This window comes from Thamnophis elegans, chromosome 3 (genome assembly GCF_009769535.1).
Source record: "Thamnophis elegans isolate rThaEle1 chromosome 3, rThaEle1.pri, whole genome shotgun sequence".
NCBI lineage: Eukaryota > Metazoa > Chordata > Lepidosauria > Squamata > Colubridae > Thamnophis > Thamnophis elegans.
In genome coordinates this window covers 107483936-107497850 of record NC_045543.1, presented here as the reverse complement: position 1 = coordinate 107497850, position 13915 = coordinate 107483936, and the positions used below count along the sequence as shown (strand labels likewise).

The window sequence follows — 13915 nt, the reverse complement described above, 5'->3', positions numbered from 1 at the left end:
TTCTGTTTTGTTTACACTCTCTTAATTTCTTTCTTTTTATTGTTGTCAGCTGCCTTGAGTAGCCCATGGCAAGATAGGCGTCAAATAAATTCAATGAACAAATAAATAAATAAATAAATACATTCATTTCACAAATAATTTTTTAACTGCATATTTTCTGTGGTTAAATAATCTATCAGATTTATTCAAATAAAAATATTGATGTGAACCTAACATATTTGCACTGTTAGCCACATGTAGAAAGTAGAAATGCAAATATACAATTATGAATTTGATATTATTCTATTATCTAAGACAAAAGTGTTCATTTTTTTCCTTATGGTTTAGTGATTTTCTCCTGTTTAACAACATTTCCCCCTGAATATATTTCTTAAAAGGGTTAAAATTCTATTCTTATCTCCTAAAATGTATTAATTCAATTTAGTGTTTTCCTCTTTTGAAACTAATTTCATTTGATGATTTTAATTTCATTTAATGTTGTTTTCCTTTTTTAGTATACTAAATTATAGCTCTAAGATATATAATCTTTTCCAATTTTATGCAGATGGAATCTCAGAAAACCATAATTTTGCAGGCAATTCAAGATGATGTTTTGGAAGGTGATGAACATTATTCAATTCATCTGGTGTCTACTGATAACACAGAAATATCACCTGTAAATGGTAAACACACTCATTTAATTGCAATGATGCCAGACAGGTCTAATTATCTTTATTTTTCCACTTATCTGCAGTGTTTAGAAAACTATGGCATGCCATGATTAGACTGAAATAAAGAAAATACAGAGAATGTGGCTTGTTGACTTTATTCATAAGTTCTTTTATGTTGACATATTACTTTTGCTATATTGGAATTGTAGCATTTTTGAAAAGTATCTAATTCTTAAATAGAGGTCTTTTTTTACTAAGTAAGTTACATGTTATCAGCCTCTACTTTCCTTGCTTGCTATCGGCTGCCATAGAAACAGGGAGGGAGGGGGCTTGAGATATTTGGGAGGGGGAATTACAGGTGCTGGAGGAGTTATGAAGAAGGAAGTTTTGTTCTCACCATCTTCTGCACATGCTGGTGGCCTGTGTTTGGACTTGGTCAATGCCAACCATCTCGCATAACAACTTGATGAGGCTTTTTGAAGATGCACCCCACATGACACCTTAGGGAATTGCAGATTGGACATTGGATTGGGGAATTGGGGGGAGGGTGCATTTGATGTGTACTTGTTCATGCTTTTTTGACTCAGATTTTACTTTCCTTTTTGCTGCTTTCAATTCATACCTAGTAAAAGTACTTTATCTCTATTCAAATGGAGTTAAGGTTTTTCTTTCTTGGATATTGAATGCCTGACACATGTGATATTTGAGGCTTTTGAAAACATATGTTGAGGTTAACCTTGTTTTTCAACTATGAATGCTGAATATTGTCCTAGATATTGGCTTTGACTGTGTATTTCACAGTATTGTCGCAAACTGGACTGCAAACAGAAAGAACAAGCTTTTGATAAGTAGATTTATTGTGGAAGAATTAACAAAGCCATAATGAAAGAATTTGCATGATTCTTATGTCTCAAATACAAGCTCTATTTGAAGAAAAATAATGGTTTAGATTCTTACATTACACTCCTACCCACAAGGTTTTAATTAACTTAAATTACTTTATTATGTTACATTGTTTAAATTAAATTAAAGTAGTGGATCAAGAAAATGCGGTGGATATAGTATTCTTAAACTTCATTAAGATATTTGATAAAGTAGATCACAGACTGTTGCTTGGTAAGATAGAGCAATGTGAGATAAACAGTACCGCATCAGGCCCTATACAACAAGATGGAGTTCAGTAGTGCACTTAGGAAAACACAATGCATGGGTACACAATAGGCAGTATATGGCTTAACAGTAGTGTCTGTGAGATGAATCTAAATGTCCTGTGGACCACCACTTAAATATGAGCTAGCCATGTGCTTTTACCTTTCAAAAAAGCCGCTGCTGTCCGAGGAATGACATGATAGCTGTCTTCCAATACTTAAAAGGCTGTCACAGGGGAAAGAGAGATGATTTAGTATCCATAGCATCTGAAGAGAGGACAAGAAGCAATGGGTGGAAGCGCATCATAGGAGATCCAAGCTGGAAATGAGGAATTGTATTGGACAGTGAGAAGAATTAATCAATGGAATAGTTTGCGATCTGGAATTCTGGTACTCCATCGCTGGAAGTTTTCAAGAAAAGATTGGACAAACATTTGTCCAGAATATTATAAGTACTCCTGCCTTGAGTAGTGGGTTGTACTAGAAGACCTCCAAGGTCCATTCTAGTGCTATACTTCTATGAATCTGTGAAAATGAGTTACCTTACTTGACTTTAGGGGACAGTATAATCGACATAACTAGAAGTTACTCTTTGGACAGGAGGGACAGTTTCACCTGTCCTTTGCTTTGGAAATAAACTAATGATTTAGTTTTAGCTGTTTTTATCTGACCTGCTAAGTATTTGTTCCTGTAGGCATCATGGCTAATATCTCCAATTAGAATGAGGGGAACTAATTTTAAATCCACTTTCAACTATGGAGGTTCATTAGCTTATTTTGGAACAGTCACTACCAATTCACAAGACTTTTGTTGTAGGATACAAAATTAGAGAAGGGAATGTACACTATCTTGAGATCCTGAAGAAAAAGCAGAATAGAAATTTAAAAAATAAACAACTATATAGTCCTGATAATTAATATATGTTGAATTAGTCTTCCAAATAAAAATATAGAATTGCATCCTGAATGTATCTTAACATTGACTGGAGATTGGGTATGATTAAATATTGACACTTAATAATGGAACTTTGCTAATTACATTTTTAAAAGAATTTGTTGGTAATATGCTGAGAATAGAATGAGAATTATGTAATAGTTATATTATTGCTTTGTGTTGATTTAAAAAAAAATCTTTCACCAATCAGCTTTTATTGGCAACCCCATATATGTTTACAGGTATGGCAACTATTACTATACTGGCAGATCAAGGAGCTTCTGGAGTTGTTGGGTTAGCTTCACAATCCACCGATGTCCTGATTGGGGAACCTGTAGGAAAATATAACGGAACTGCCTTTATTGGGTAGGCAATCATTTCATTTTGTATCTTTGCTATAAAAATTGTTCACAGTTTGTGTAAGTATTTAACCACAACTCAAGAGGTGTATCTTGCTAGCAATTAACTACTTTAGGGTCATTAAAATGCTCCACGTTTTCAATGCTGGTTCCTTTAGTAGTTTTTGATATATATGTTAAATAATTTAAAATTTTCCTATTTATCATAAAGAATTCTAAGTATAAAATTAACTGTGTGTACAACACATGCAGAGGGACACTCAGATATAGTTATTGTAGGCACCAGGCTATCTTGGAGACTGGGAGATCTAGTCTTGCCTTAGGCACAAATTCAACTGGATGACCTTTAGCAGACATTCTCCTGAATCATAGAAAGAAGGCATTGGCAAATCCAAAAATGTTGATGATGGAAAATGCCCAGCCAGGCATGAGGAGGCCCCAAGTGCAGAACTAGCCTCGAATCCTTGCGCAGCCTCAAGAGATTGAGAATTGATCCCCCTTTATCTTAATAGAGTCTTATCTATCTATTCCCACGTGAAGACTGGTAGTCTGGGAAGATTCCTATATAATAGGCAGAATGTAATAATAAGTAACATGTGAATCTGGTTGATTGTGCCTGACAGTTGCCAAAATAACTGCAGAGGCTTGCTAAGTAGTTGCTAGGAAAAAAAATGCCAATATATTCATGGACATCTATATATGCTTTGGTATAAAATCTTCAAAATTATTGAGAATATGTTTCATTAACATCTAAAAGGGTAATACTAATTATTTCAATAATTAATTACTTTAAATACCCAATAAATATTTAAATATGAATTAATTACATTTATTTTAATATTTTACAGTCTCTTTTTTAAGGTAGCATATTTGAGGTCATTGCCTCTTTTGAGGGAAAATGTGTTTGAAGCATATGGATCATTCAAGTTATACAAGTCATACTTTTAAAGCAATTTCACAATGAATATTTGAAAGGATGAAAGCTTCCTAAAGGAACTACAATATGTGCTTGAGAAAAGTCATGCTTGATTTAAAGAGATGTAGGCAGATACCAAATGGGTTTTTTTTGCATATGTTACAAAGTACCTTTTTATCTTGGTAAAAGTAAGAGCTATCCTGCTAAATGAGAGAATGTAACAGTTTTAAAGAAAATCTGGCCTAATATAGTCATGACACAACATACTATATTGTTTTGGAAAAGTTCTTCTTCTTTCCAGTGATATCTTGTAATACAAAACAACATCAGAAAACTGTAGAATTGGTGGTTTACAACTGCAAATCATGTGTGAATTATTAATACAAATAAAACAAAGTATTTTTATATTTCTTAGTGATTCATATAAATTTAGATATTTAGCTGTTGAATATACAGTAAACTCATTTAGAAAAATATCAAGTTATTTTGTTATTATTCAGAAAGAAAGAAAAAATAAACTGTAAAATTGGTTGAAGCATTTGTACTTAGTATTTGGGAATGGTATTGGACCAATACTGAGTAATATTTTAAACATGACCAGTAGTGGGTTCTGGATCTGTACCGGTTGTCCACATCGACATGCACATCACATGCACACAGCACATGCATGCATCTTACTGTCCAGTGACATCTCTGCGAGCCTCTGCGATGGTCCAGCTGCTCAGCGGAGTGTTGCACAGGTGCTGTATGCGCCATGTGTGGAAACAGAAGCGTTGAAGACTTTAAAGGACAGGTAAGAAGCTTGGGCAGGCAGGTGGGCTCTCCGGAGCACCATATCGGAACTGTACCCGCGGTCCTCTTGGCAGGCTCTGGTACGCCCATACTGGGGCATACCGCCTGCAAACAACCACTGAACCTGGCAATTTCTTTTTGTTTGGCAGTCTAGTTCGTGGCCCAGGGATATTTGGAGAAATTACAATCTCTTGGATTATAACATCACCTGACCAAAAGGAATTTGCTGATGTATCGGGAACTGTCACTATGAGAGATCAGCAGTCTGCTGCTGTTATACGGATTCAGGTATAAATTGATTTTAGTAGTCAATACTGACTTGGAGACACAAATACAACTTTAATATTAGGAATGGAGGTCCTTTGTTCTTTATTTTAACTTTTTTCTTTGAAGTTTGTGAAGTTTGATCACTAGCCAAATGCTTTGAGTCTTTTAGTGTTACTGTTTTTAATTTGTGTTTGATAAGATTTCTTGGGAGATATTTTTCTTTAAAGGCAACTCAGAGATTTTTTAAAGAGGAACATAAAATATGGTTATGCATTTCCTGGTGCAGTGCAGCACTGGTAGAGAGTCTTGCCAGCATATTTGTATTGGTAATGGTAACATATCATCCATAGATGATAGCACTATTGACCCATTCGATCCCACAGATTAGGCCTCCTCTGTATTCCATCTGCCGGCCAATGTCGGCTGGTGACTACTCGGAGGAGGGCCTTCTCTGTGGCTGCTCCGGCCCTTTGGAACAAGCTCCTCGTGGAGATTTGGACCCTCTTCACCCTTCAGGCCTTCCGGACGGCCGTGAAGACCTGGCTGTCCCAGCAAGCCTGGGGTTGAGTTCCCCCCTGCTACTCGAATTTGCTGTGTCTGTTGTGCTTTTAAGTTGTTCGTATTGTCTGTTTCTGTCTTACTTTTTGTAATTTCCCCTCCCTTGGCTTTTGTTCAGCCACCCTGAGTCCCTTCTGGGAATAGGGCGGCCTACAAATTGAATAAACTCCAACTCCAACTCCAACTCCAACTCCACTCTCATCTAGGCTCTTGATGATGACATCCCAGAAGAAAAGCAACACTATCAGTTTCAGCTGACTGGTATTAGCAATGGTGGAATCATAGATGAAGCAGCCAAAACAGCAAATATCATAATGGCTGCTAGTGATTTGCCATATGGACAATTCACATTTTCTCAAGAAGTACTGCAAACAACAGAAGATGATAAATGGGTAGGCAGAGTTTAAATCCTAATTTATTAGAACAGCTTTTCATATTATACATTGTGATAGAAGTTCTGTCTTAGAGATTAATACCAAGCACTATTAAGACAGCAGGGGTTCCAAATACTTAATTTTACTTTTGATTTTAATTCTATTTTGATTTAGATATCAATTATTTTTGTTTAATTAAATTATATTTATCATATAATTTTCTGAGATATATTTTTCATGTTATATATTGGGGTGGGGCAGTGGTGGAATTCAAAAATTTTAGCTACCAGTTTGGTGGATGTGACTAGGCGGGGGTCATGTGACTGAGTGGGTGTGGCCAACTTGATGTCACTCATGCCCACACCCACTCCCCACCTAGCCAAGCCCACAGGAAAAGGCAGGAATTTTTTTAGGATTTTTCCCTTTCTACCACCACCCTCCCTTTGCTAGTCTCCCCCGTTTCCCTGCTTCCTCCCTCACCACCACTTCTTTCATTGCTTACCTTCTGCTGGGAAGTGGCTAGCTGGCAAAGAAGCCTCCCAGCCACCTCCTCTTTGCATACTGGCTCTCTAAGAGGCTGGCGGCTGGCTGCAGGCCATTGAAATGTCCTCTGGTCAGCGAAAAAGCAGCTGCCGTTGCTGCCATTTTCTTCACACATGCGCATCCCATTGCCTTGCAAGTCAAACTCATATCGTCATGATGGCGTCTTGTGATGTATTGTGACTTTTCCCCCCTTCGCTAAACCGGGCATCGGTGTGGCCAGCACTTGACGCATTGGGCTTGCAGGCTGGAGGTTTGACAGCCCTGCTATAGATCAAAGAACAATAAACTGCAACAGTCCAAATGGTATGTTTTTCTACTCTAGTAGAAAGTGGATATCAGAGTTACAGTAAATCATGTTAGTAGAATTCAGTAACATGAATTTTTTTAATCCCTTTCCTGAAGGGGCTTGAACTAGAATCCTTGTGGTCCTTTCCAACTCTAGAATTCTTTGATTCTGTGCTTACCTTTAGAGAAATCATGAAGGTGCATTTCATCTTAGAATGCAATTGTCTCCAATAGGCTAACATCACAGTTGTCCGTTCTCATGGATTTTACAAGCAAATTCACCTTTTGTATAAGACATTGAATGGTACTGCAGTGGAAGGCATAGACTTTGGTGTGACTTCAGAAGAGCTTATTTTCAAACCCACTGAAACCGTTAAAACTATTTTTGTTGAAATCTATGATGATGATCTTCCAGAAGGTCCTGAGGATTTTTCAATAGTAATTACAAAAGTAGAATTACTGGAAAGGTAAAAAAATAAAAGTCATCTTATAGAAAAATATTGCCCGGAGTCATTAAATATAAAATACTGTGTAGCAAATCTTGGTATCATAGTTGATTTTGTGATAAAGATCTAATGTAAAATTGAATTTAATATGGATGTACCTTATATTATAGTTCCCTTGCAAACCAGAAATGTAAAAACCGGGTTCATTCTAGTAGTAATAACTTACAATTTGGTTTTATTGCTGAATCAGTTACAGGTGCTCCTCAGGTTATGATGGTAATGGGGACCAGACTTTCCATCACTAAGTAATGTCATAAAGTGTGATATCATGTGACCACATCACCTAACAACACCAATCCCAGTAGTCCCATTGTCACTGTAACTGTGACTATGTGATTTAGTAGGAAGAGATGGGAGTTCCAGGCAAGCAAGTTGGCAGGTTAGAGATACATGTTAGAACTATATGAGAAGGGACGTGCTGCAGGTGAATGCTAAGGAACGCAGATGGGGATGGGGGCTGTGGGTAGGTCCTTGGGAGTGTGGCAGTGTTGGTGGGTGCTAGGAAGTGAACGTAGATGCTGCAGGTGGGGGTGGGTGCCACAGGTGGGTACTAGGGATCATAGAGGGTTCCACAGATGGGGAGATGCTATGGGCAATCAGAGTGTGGCAGCAGCAGGAGGCAGTTGTAAATGACTGGCCTGAATGTTGATCACGTAACTGCAAGAGCTCTGCAATGGCCGGAACTTCAAGAAGCATTAAATTCATTACTTCAGCCCCATCATAATGAGTGAGCATAACTTGAGGACTATCTAATACAAAGAAATAACAGCATATCGGGACATGAAAGTATTGCCTTATTTATTTATTTACTATTTTTATCTTCATATACTTTTGCAAGTGGATTTGATTTTACAATGAAAGAAAATGGATTGCAAATTGACCAGCCACCTGAGATAGGAAATGCTTCAGTAATAAGAATCATTATATCAAAAAGTGACAATGCAGAAGGCATCATTGAATTTGATCCCTCCCATGCAAGACTTGAAGGTATGGTAGTTCCTACTGCATTATTTCAGTCATTTATTTTATTTCAGGATCCAGCAAGAAAAACATTCTGCCCCTGGCTAAAAAATACTAACCACTTTTCCTTTTGTGTTAGTTAGCTTTTAAACAACAACAATAATAAAAAAAAAATTGGCTTTTATGTTCATTTTCTTATTTTCTTTTTGTATTTTGATCCATGAACACAAATTGAATAAAATAAAAAAGTATGAAGTAAAGGAAACAAACTGTAAAGGAAAAAAAATAAAATGAGAAAAGGCATAGTGGATGGAAAATAAAAAATAATCAGTAAATAAACAAAATTCACAATTTCCAGCGAAGATGGCCAACTGACCAATCCAAAATGCTCCAGACCAAAGTGCTTTCAATTTACAAACAAGCAAACTAAGTTCCCTAAGTTTACATAATTTCTGAGTTAGTGAGAGTCCCTGAATCACCCCACAAGATCACAATTCCATACAGGTTTGCAAGGAGATTCTGAAGCAGCGCTCTGAAGTAACTGGGTGAGCTGTCCATAAACTGGGAGGTGGGGCTGCAATCACTTTGTTGTTGAAAAAAACAATTCTCATAAAATATGACATTCCTTATTTCATGACTTAAATAATTGAGTATTTAAGATTTATTGAGCATGTAAAAATCAGACTCATATAATCTTGAGAAATCATTCTAAATCACTGCAGACTACTATTTATCATTGTCTAAAATAAATGAACATAAAAAATCACATGAAAAAATACTAAAAACAATCAACTAAAAACAATATTAAATACTCAATTTCCTCCCATTGTACCTGGTGAGTGATTACATCAACTTATTAATAAATATTCAAATTGTTTCTAGTAACTACAGTATTTAAATCAAATATTGTCCCTTAGTAAACATATTACATTGCTGCCAAGTTGGTTTCCCTGTCTGTTATTGTAGGCAAAGTGTCTCTTTTCTAATGTGAGCCAATTTATGCTTTTGAAAATCATTGTATATTATAATAAAATTGTGATATATTTTATTTACTGGAAAGATTTCTACTAGAAAAAACATCGTTTAAATTCAAGCTTTGTTGTTAAATATTTTTGAATGTGTTTACATGACTACTAAGTGAAATAAAATGTTCTTCCCGTATCACATTTCCAACTTTTATTTCTATGTGTTTTATTCCTTTTCATAGCAGTACATTATAGAGGGATAATTGGCAGGCAGGCAGGAACAAAGAGGCAGGCAGGCAGGCAGGAGGGAGGAAGGAAGGCGGGAGGGAGGGAGGGAGGGAGGAAGGAAGGAAGGAAGGAAGGTAGTCTAATTTCCAATGCTTCCTGCCAATTTCCCACAGGAAACTCAGTGGGGAGCCAGAATCAATAATATTAATGGTTAATATTAATAATGGTTCTGTGTGACTCTACATTTTCTGGCCAGTTTGGGCTTTTGTTATTTCTAGTTCTGCATTTTCCATTTTCTGAACTAATAGATATATTACATGGCTTTTATCTTTCTTTACTGTGGACCTGCCTATAAATAAGGCAGTCCTTCTGAGCACAGAATCTGGCAAAGGCCTAAATATATCCATGTAATATATGGGGGAGGGAGCCTTCATATACAATTCAATAACATAAAAATGTTTTCATATACTTAAGAGCATTGATTTCATATATACTACACATATAAAAGAAGCAAAAGTTATCAGATTTCAAGGATAAACATAAATTCCACAATTATAATTGTATCCCAGTGATTATATTTGTAGACAACTTTTGACACAGGCTGAACATCTAATTTTATGAACTGAAGTGAATAACAGGGCATTTATGTACAATTTATATAATCATGGCTTTTTATACAGCTATAATTTTGCACTCTTTTAAAACCAAACTTCCTGGCACTTAGAAGCTTACTTAAAAGTTAGAAGCTTATTCCTGCATTAGAACTTGTAATGCATCCTGTGTTTTGTTTTGTTTCAGTGGAAGAAGATGTTGGTTGGATAATGATTCCAGTATTTCGAAGATTGGGCAGTTACGGTTTTGTGACAGCAGATTTCATATCTAGAAGTATTTCAGCTCTTCCTGATGGGATTGATTATAGTATTACAAATAATTCAGTCATTTTTCATCATGGCCAAATACAGAGTTTTATAAGCATTTTAATCATAAATGATGAAGAAAGGTAAAGCTCTTTTCTTGTTTTTCATTCACTGCCCTACAATTATTCAAGAATTACATTTCACAGTCAGTGGCACTCATAACCAAATCAGTAAAACTTGATAGACATCATAGGTTACAGTATTTGTATGAGCCATGGTGGCTCAGTGGTTAGATTACAGTAATGCAGACTGCTCACTCCAGGAGTTCTGTTCTGAACAGATCAAGGTTTACTCAGCCTTCCATCCTTCCAAGGTCAGTAAAATGAGGACCCAATTGTTGGGGGCAATATGCTGACACTCTGTAAATAGCTTAGAGAGGTATGTAAAGAACTATGAAGCAGTATATAGGTCTAAGTGCTATTGCTATAAACATAGTTAATTAGAGTGGGCATAAAACTAGCCTGTTTTATTTAAAAAATTAAATTTAAATCATATGGCATTTCATTGCTTACCTTATTTTTCCAGAACAAATGTTTAAATTACAATTTCTACATATTTTTTTTCTAAAAGAATTAGTGGTGTTATTATCAATTAGTTCTTTTTGTCCTGATCTATAACTTTAAATACTTCATGTATTATAATAATAATAACAACAACAATAACAATAATAATAGTAAATTTTATGAATATGAGCTGTAAAATTACTGGATGTTCATATTTCAGTGATATATGGGGTAGTATAACTGTGTTTGGTGACAACATTCATTTTATTCTTTGGTTTCTGATTAGAGAAAATGCTGAGCAGTTTGAAATCCAACTAATAGGTGCCAGTGGAGGAGCGGTTCTGGGACTTCACCTGGTGACCCAAATAACTATTGCTAAGAGTGACTCTCCACATGGGATTGTCCGCTTCCTCAATGAAAGCCAAATCATTCTTCCCAACCCTAATGTCTCATTAACACTGTCCTTGGTACTTGAAAGAGCTGGAGAATTGATAGGAGAGTCTCAGGTATGTCTATTTAATTTTAAAAAAAACTTTGTTTTTTTATACTCTTTTTAGAATTTTATACTCTTCACTTGTTTTCTAAAACATCAATCAATTAAAGTTATAAAGCAGCCATCATTGATTTGGATAAGATTTATGAGAAAATTTTCCAGTTCAGTTTCAGAAAGGAATTGGTTGTACTGATCCTTGCTTACCTTTATATGGATTCAAGGACAACCTGTTCTGAACAACCTATAGCTCTAAATGGACTAAGAATAATTTAACCTCCAATTTTATTACACACGTGTGTTACCCATGGTAAAGAACCTTGTGTTATTTTTAATTTCTCAAACATTAACAAAGCATGTTAATAATAAATAGACTGAAATATATGCTAATATGTGCTAATATATGCTTAGAAAGGAAAAAGATAAAAGTAATTTCAATTTAATAAGATTCCACTCTCCATCCAAGCTCTAAATTATTATTTTTAATATTTATTTATATCTCATGTTTATTATTTACTAAATTCATAGGCCTATTGTAATGCTGCTTTCTTACATTGCTCAAAAGTTAATAATTTTGGAAATTTGTAATCTTATAACAAATGGAGAAATGAACTGTGTTTTAATTGATAGATAAAATGTTGAATTTTTGTTTTCTGATTGTTTTAGTTTATGATCAATGAATACATCTGATTACTTTGTATTTGATTTATTCAATTTAGTTTCACTAAAGACTACCAAGTCACAAATATAGATTTTTATGTAAACTCATGCTTCAGATAGGTCAACATGTCTTGATTCTTCTACCTGTAATATATCCCATCCATTCATGCAGCAATTTTATAGAGGCCAGCAAAATTTCTTGATCTGAAAATGTGTGTCTGAAGTCTAATATAAAGAAATTCAGTTTTAAATGAATGTTTGTGGATTTCAGGCATGCTTAGAACTAACATATTTAGAATATCATTTTATGCCCCATTGCGAGATGGATAATAATTCTTGTTTTTATACAGAAGTGCCTTATATAACCTTATGGCTTGTAATGATTTACCTTGTAAAAGATAATCAGTTCCTTCCCTCCTAACATTATGCTTTTAACCAGAATTTACCTGATATAATTATTCTCTTCATTTTTATGAAGGTTGTTTTTGATTTTGCATCTCTTTTAAAAATTGCTGATTGGTAGATTTTCATATAATTTTACACATACACTATATTGCCAAAAGTATTCGCTCACCCATCCACATAATCAGAATGTGGAGTGAATACTTTTGGCAATGTAATGTATACATATATTGTGTTTCAGTTTTGGCAATATAGGTGGCTCATCAAGTAATTAATTAAAAGATAAATAAATGAGTTCATTTCTTTAATCTAAAGCCAGTTAAACATTTAGCAGATTAATTGAGCAAAAGGGCACACTTTCTCTGGGAATATCCACAAAAGATCTTCATATTGCACATTGATTAATATGTACTAAGAATATTTTTTTATGCTGTAGCACTTATAAGTTATCAATAATGCTTTCTTAAAATATATGTCATCTGCAGATTATTTGGGACATTTTAGGACCTAATTCAGAGGTAATTTTACCTCCTATGAATAGTGACATCAGTGACCCAGTAAATGGATCATTTTATTTTGCGGAAGCAGAAGGTGGCTTGCGACATATCAACTTGAAAATTTATCCTCATGAAGAAGTTGAAGTTCAAGAGACCTTCATTATAAGGTTGCGTGCTATGAGGGGAGAAACAAAAATAGATCCCAAGGCTGCCAATATAACAGTAAAAGTAAATGATTTTATTAATAATAATAGCACTCTTTTGAGCTTTACTGTTATTTGTTTTATTTCTTTATTATTCTTTACAGCATCTTTTTATTAATGCTACAACATACAATCATATATGAGAAGGTTATAGTTTTTGTCATATAAAAAATAACTTTTGAAAATGTTTGAGCTGTTTTAACACAGAGGGACAAGAGTCTAAAGGTCACTTATAATAATGAGCACCATTACAGCACACCATTTAAAAAGGAAACATGTAATTAAAGTACTTGAATGTTCTGTGTACTGTATCACTAATTAGGAAAGCCAAGTATAACCATTACTTTTTCTTAACCTAGATTTTAAAGTTTGGTGATCCCAATGGGATAGTGCAGTTTGTTCCTGAATCCTTATCTCCAAAGATTTTTGAGGAACCATCAGCATCTGAAGGTCCACTGAATATTGTGCTTTCCATAAAGCGAATTCAAGGCATTATGGGGAACATCACGGTATTCGACTTTGGTACTTAGTTGTTTGTCCAATATAATTTCATTATGAGTGAAGAATTAAATCAATGGGAGATAAAGATAGATAAATATTAGATGACAGACAGATAAATAGACAGACAGACAGACGAGCCAGTATGGTGTAATGGTTAAAGTATTGGACTAGAAGAAGGGGCCAGTTACTCCCAGTCCTAGACTTGGAATATATCAACCCATTTGGATCAAAGATGTATACTGAAATAGATTAATTGGG

At 34.9% G+C, this 13915-nt stretch overlaps 1 protein-coding gene across 1 annotated transcript in view; it reads left to right on the top strand.

Annotated features, from left to right (window-relative positions):
* The window catches only part of ADGRV1 (adhesion G protein-coupled receptor V1), a 246303-nt gene that overhangs the window by 89522 nt on the left and 142866 nt on the right, over positions 1-13915 (top strand). The window contains exons 59-68 of the mRNA XM_032213599.1: positions 545-662; positions 2974-3097; positions 4948-5086; positions 5830-6024; positions 7060-7292; positions 8170-8318; positions 10283-10484; positions 11191-11410; positions 12942-13181; positions 13516-13665. Coding sequence (XP_032069490.1) covers positions 545-662; positions 2974-3097; positions 4948-5086; positions 5830-6024; positions 7060-7292; positions 8170-8318; positions 10283-10484; positions 11191-11410; positions 12942-13181; positions 13516-13665 — 1770 coding nt within the window. The remainder of the gene's footprint in view (positions 1-544; positions 663-2973; positions 3098-4947; positions 5087-5829; positions 6025-7059; positions 7293-8169; positions 8319-10282; positions 10485-11190; positions 11411-12941; positions 13182-13515; positions 13666-13915) is intronic.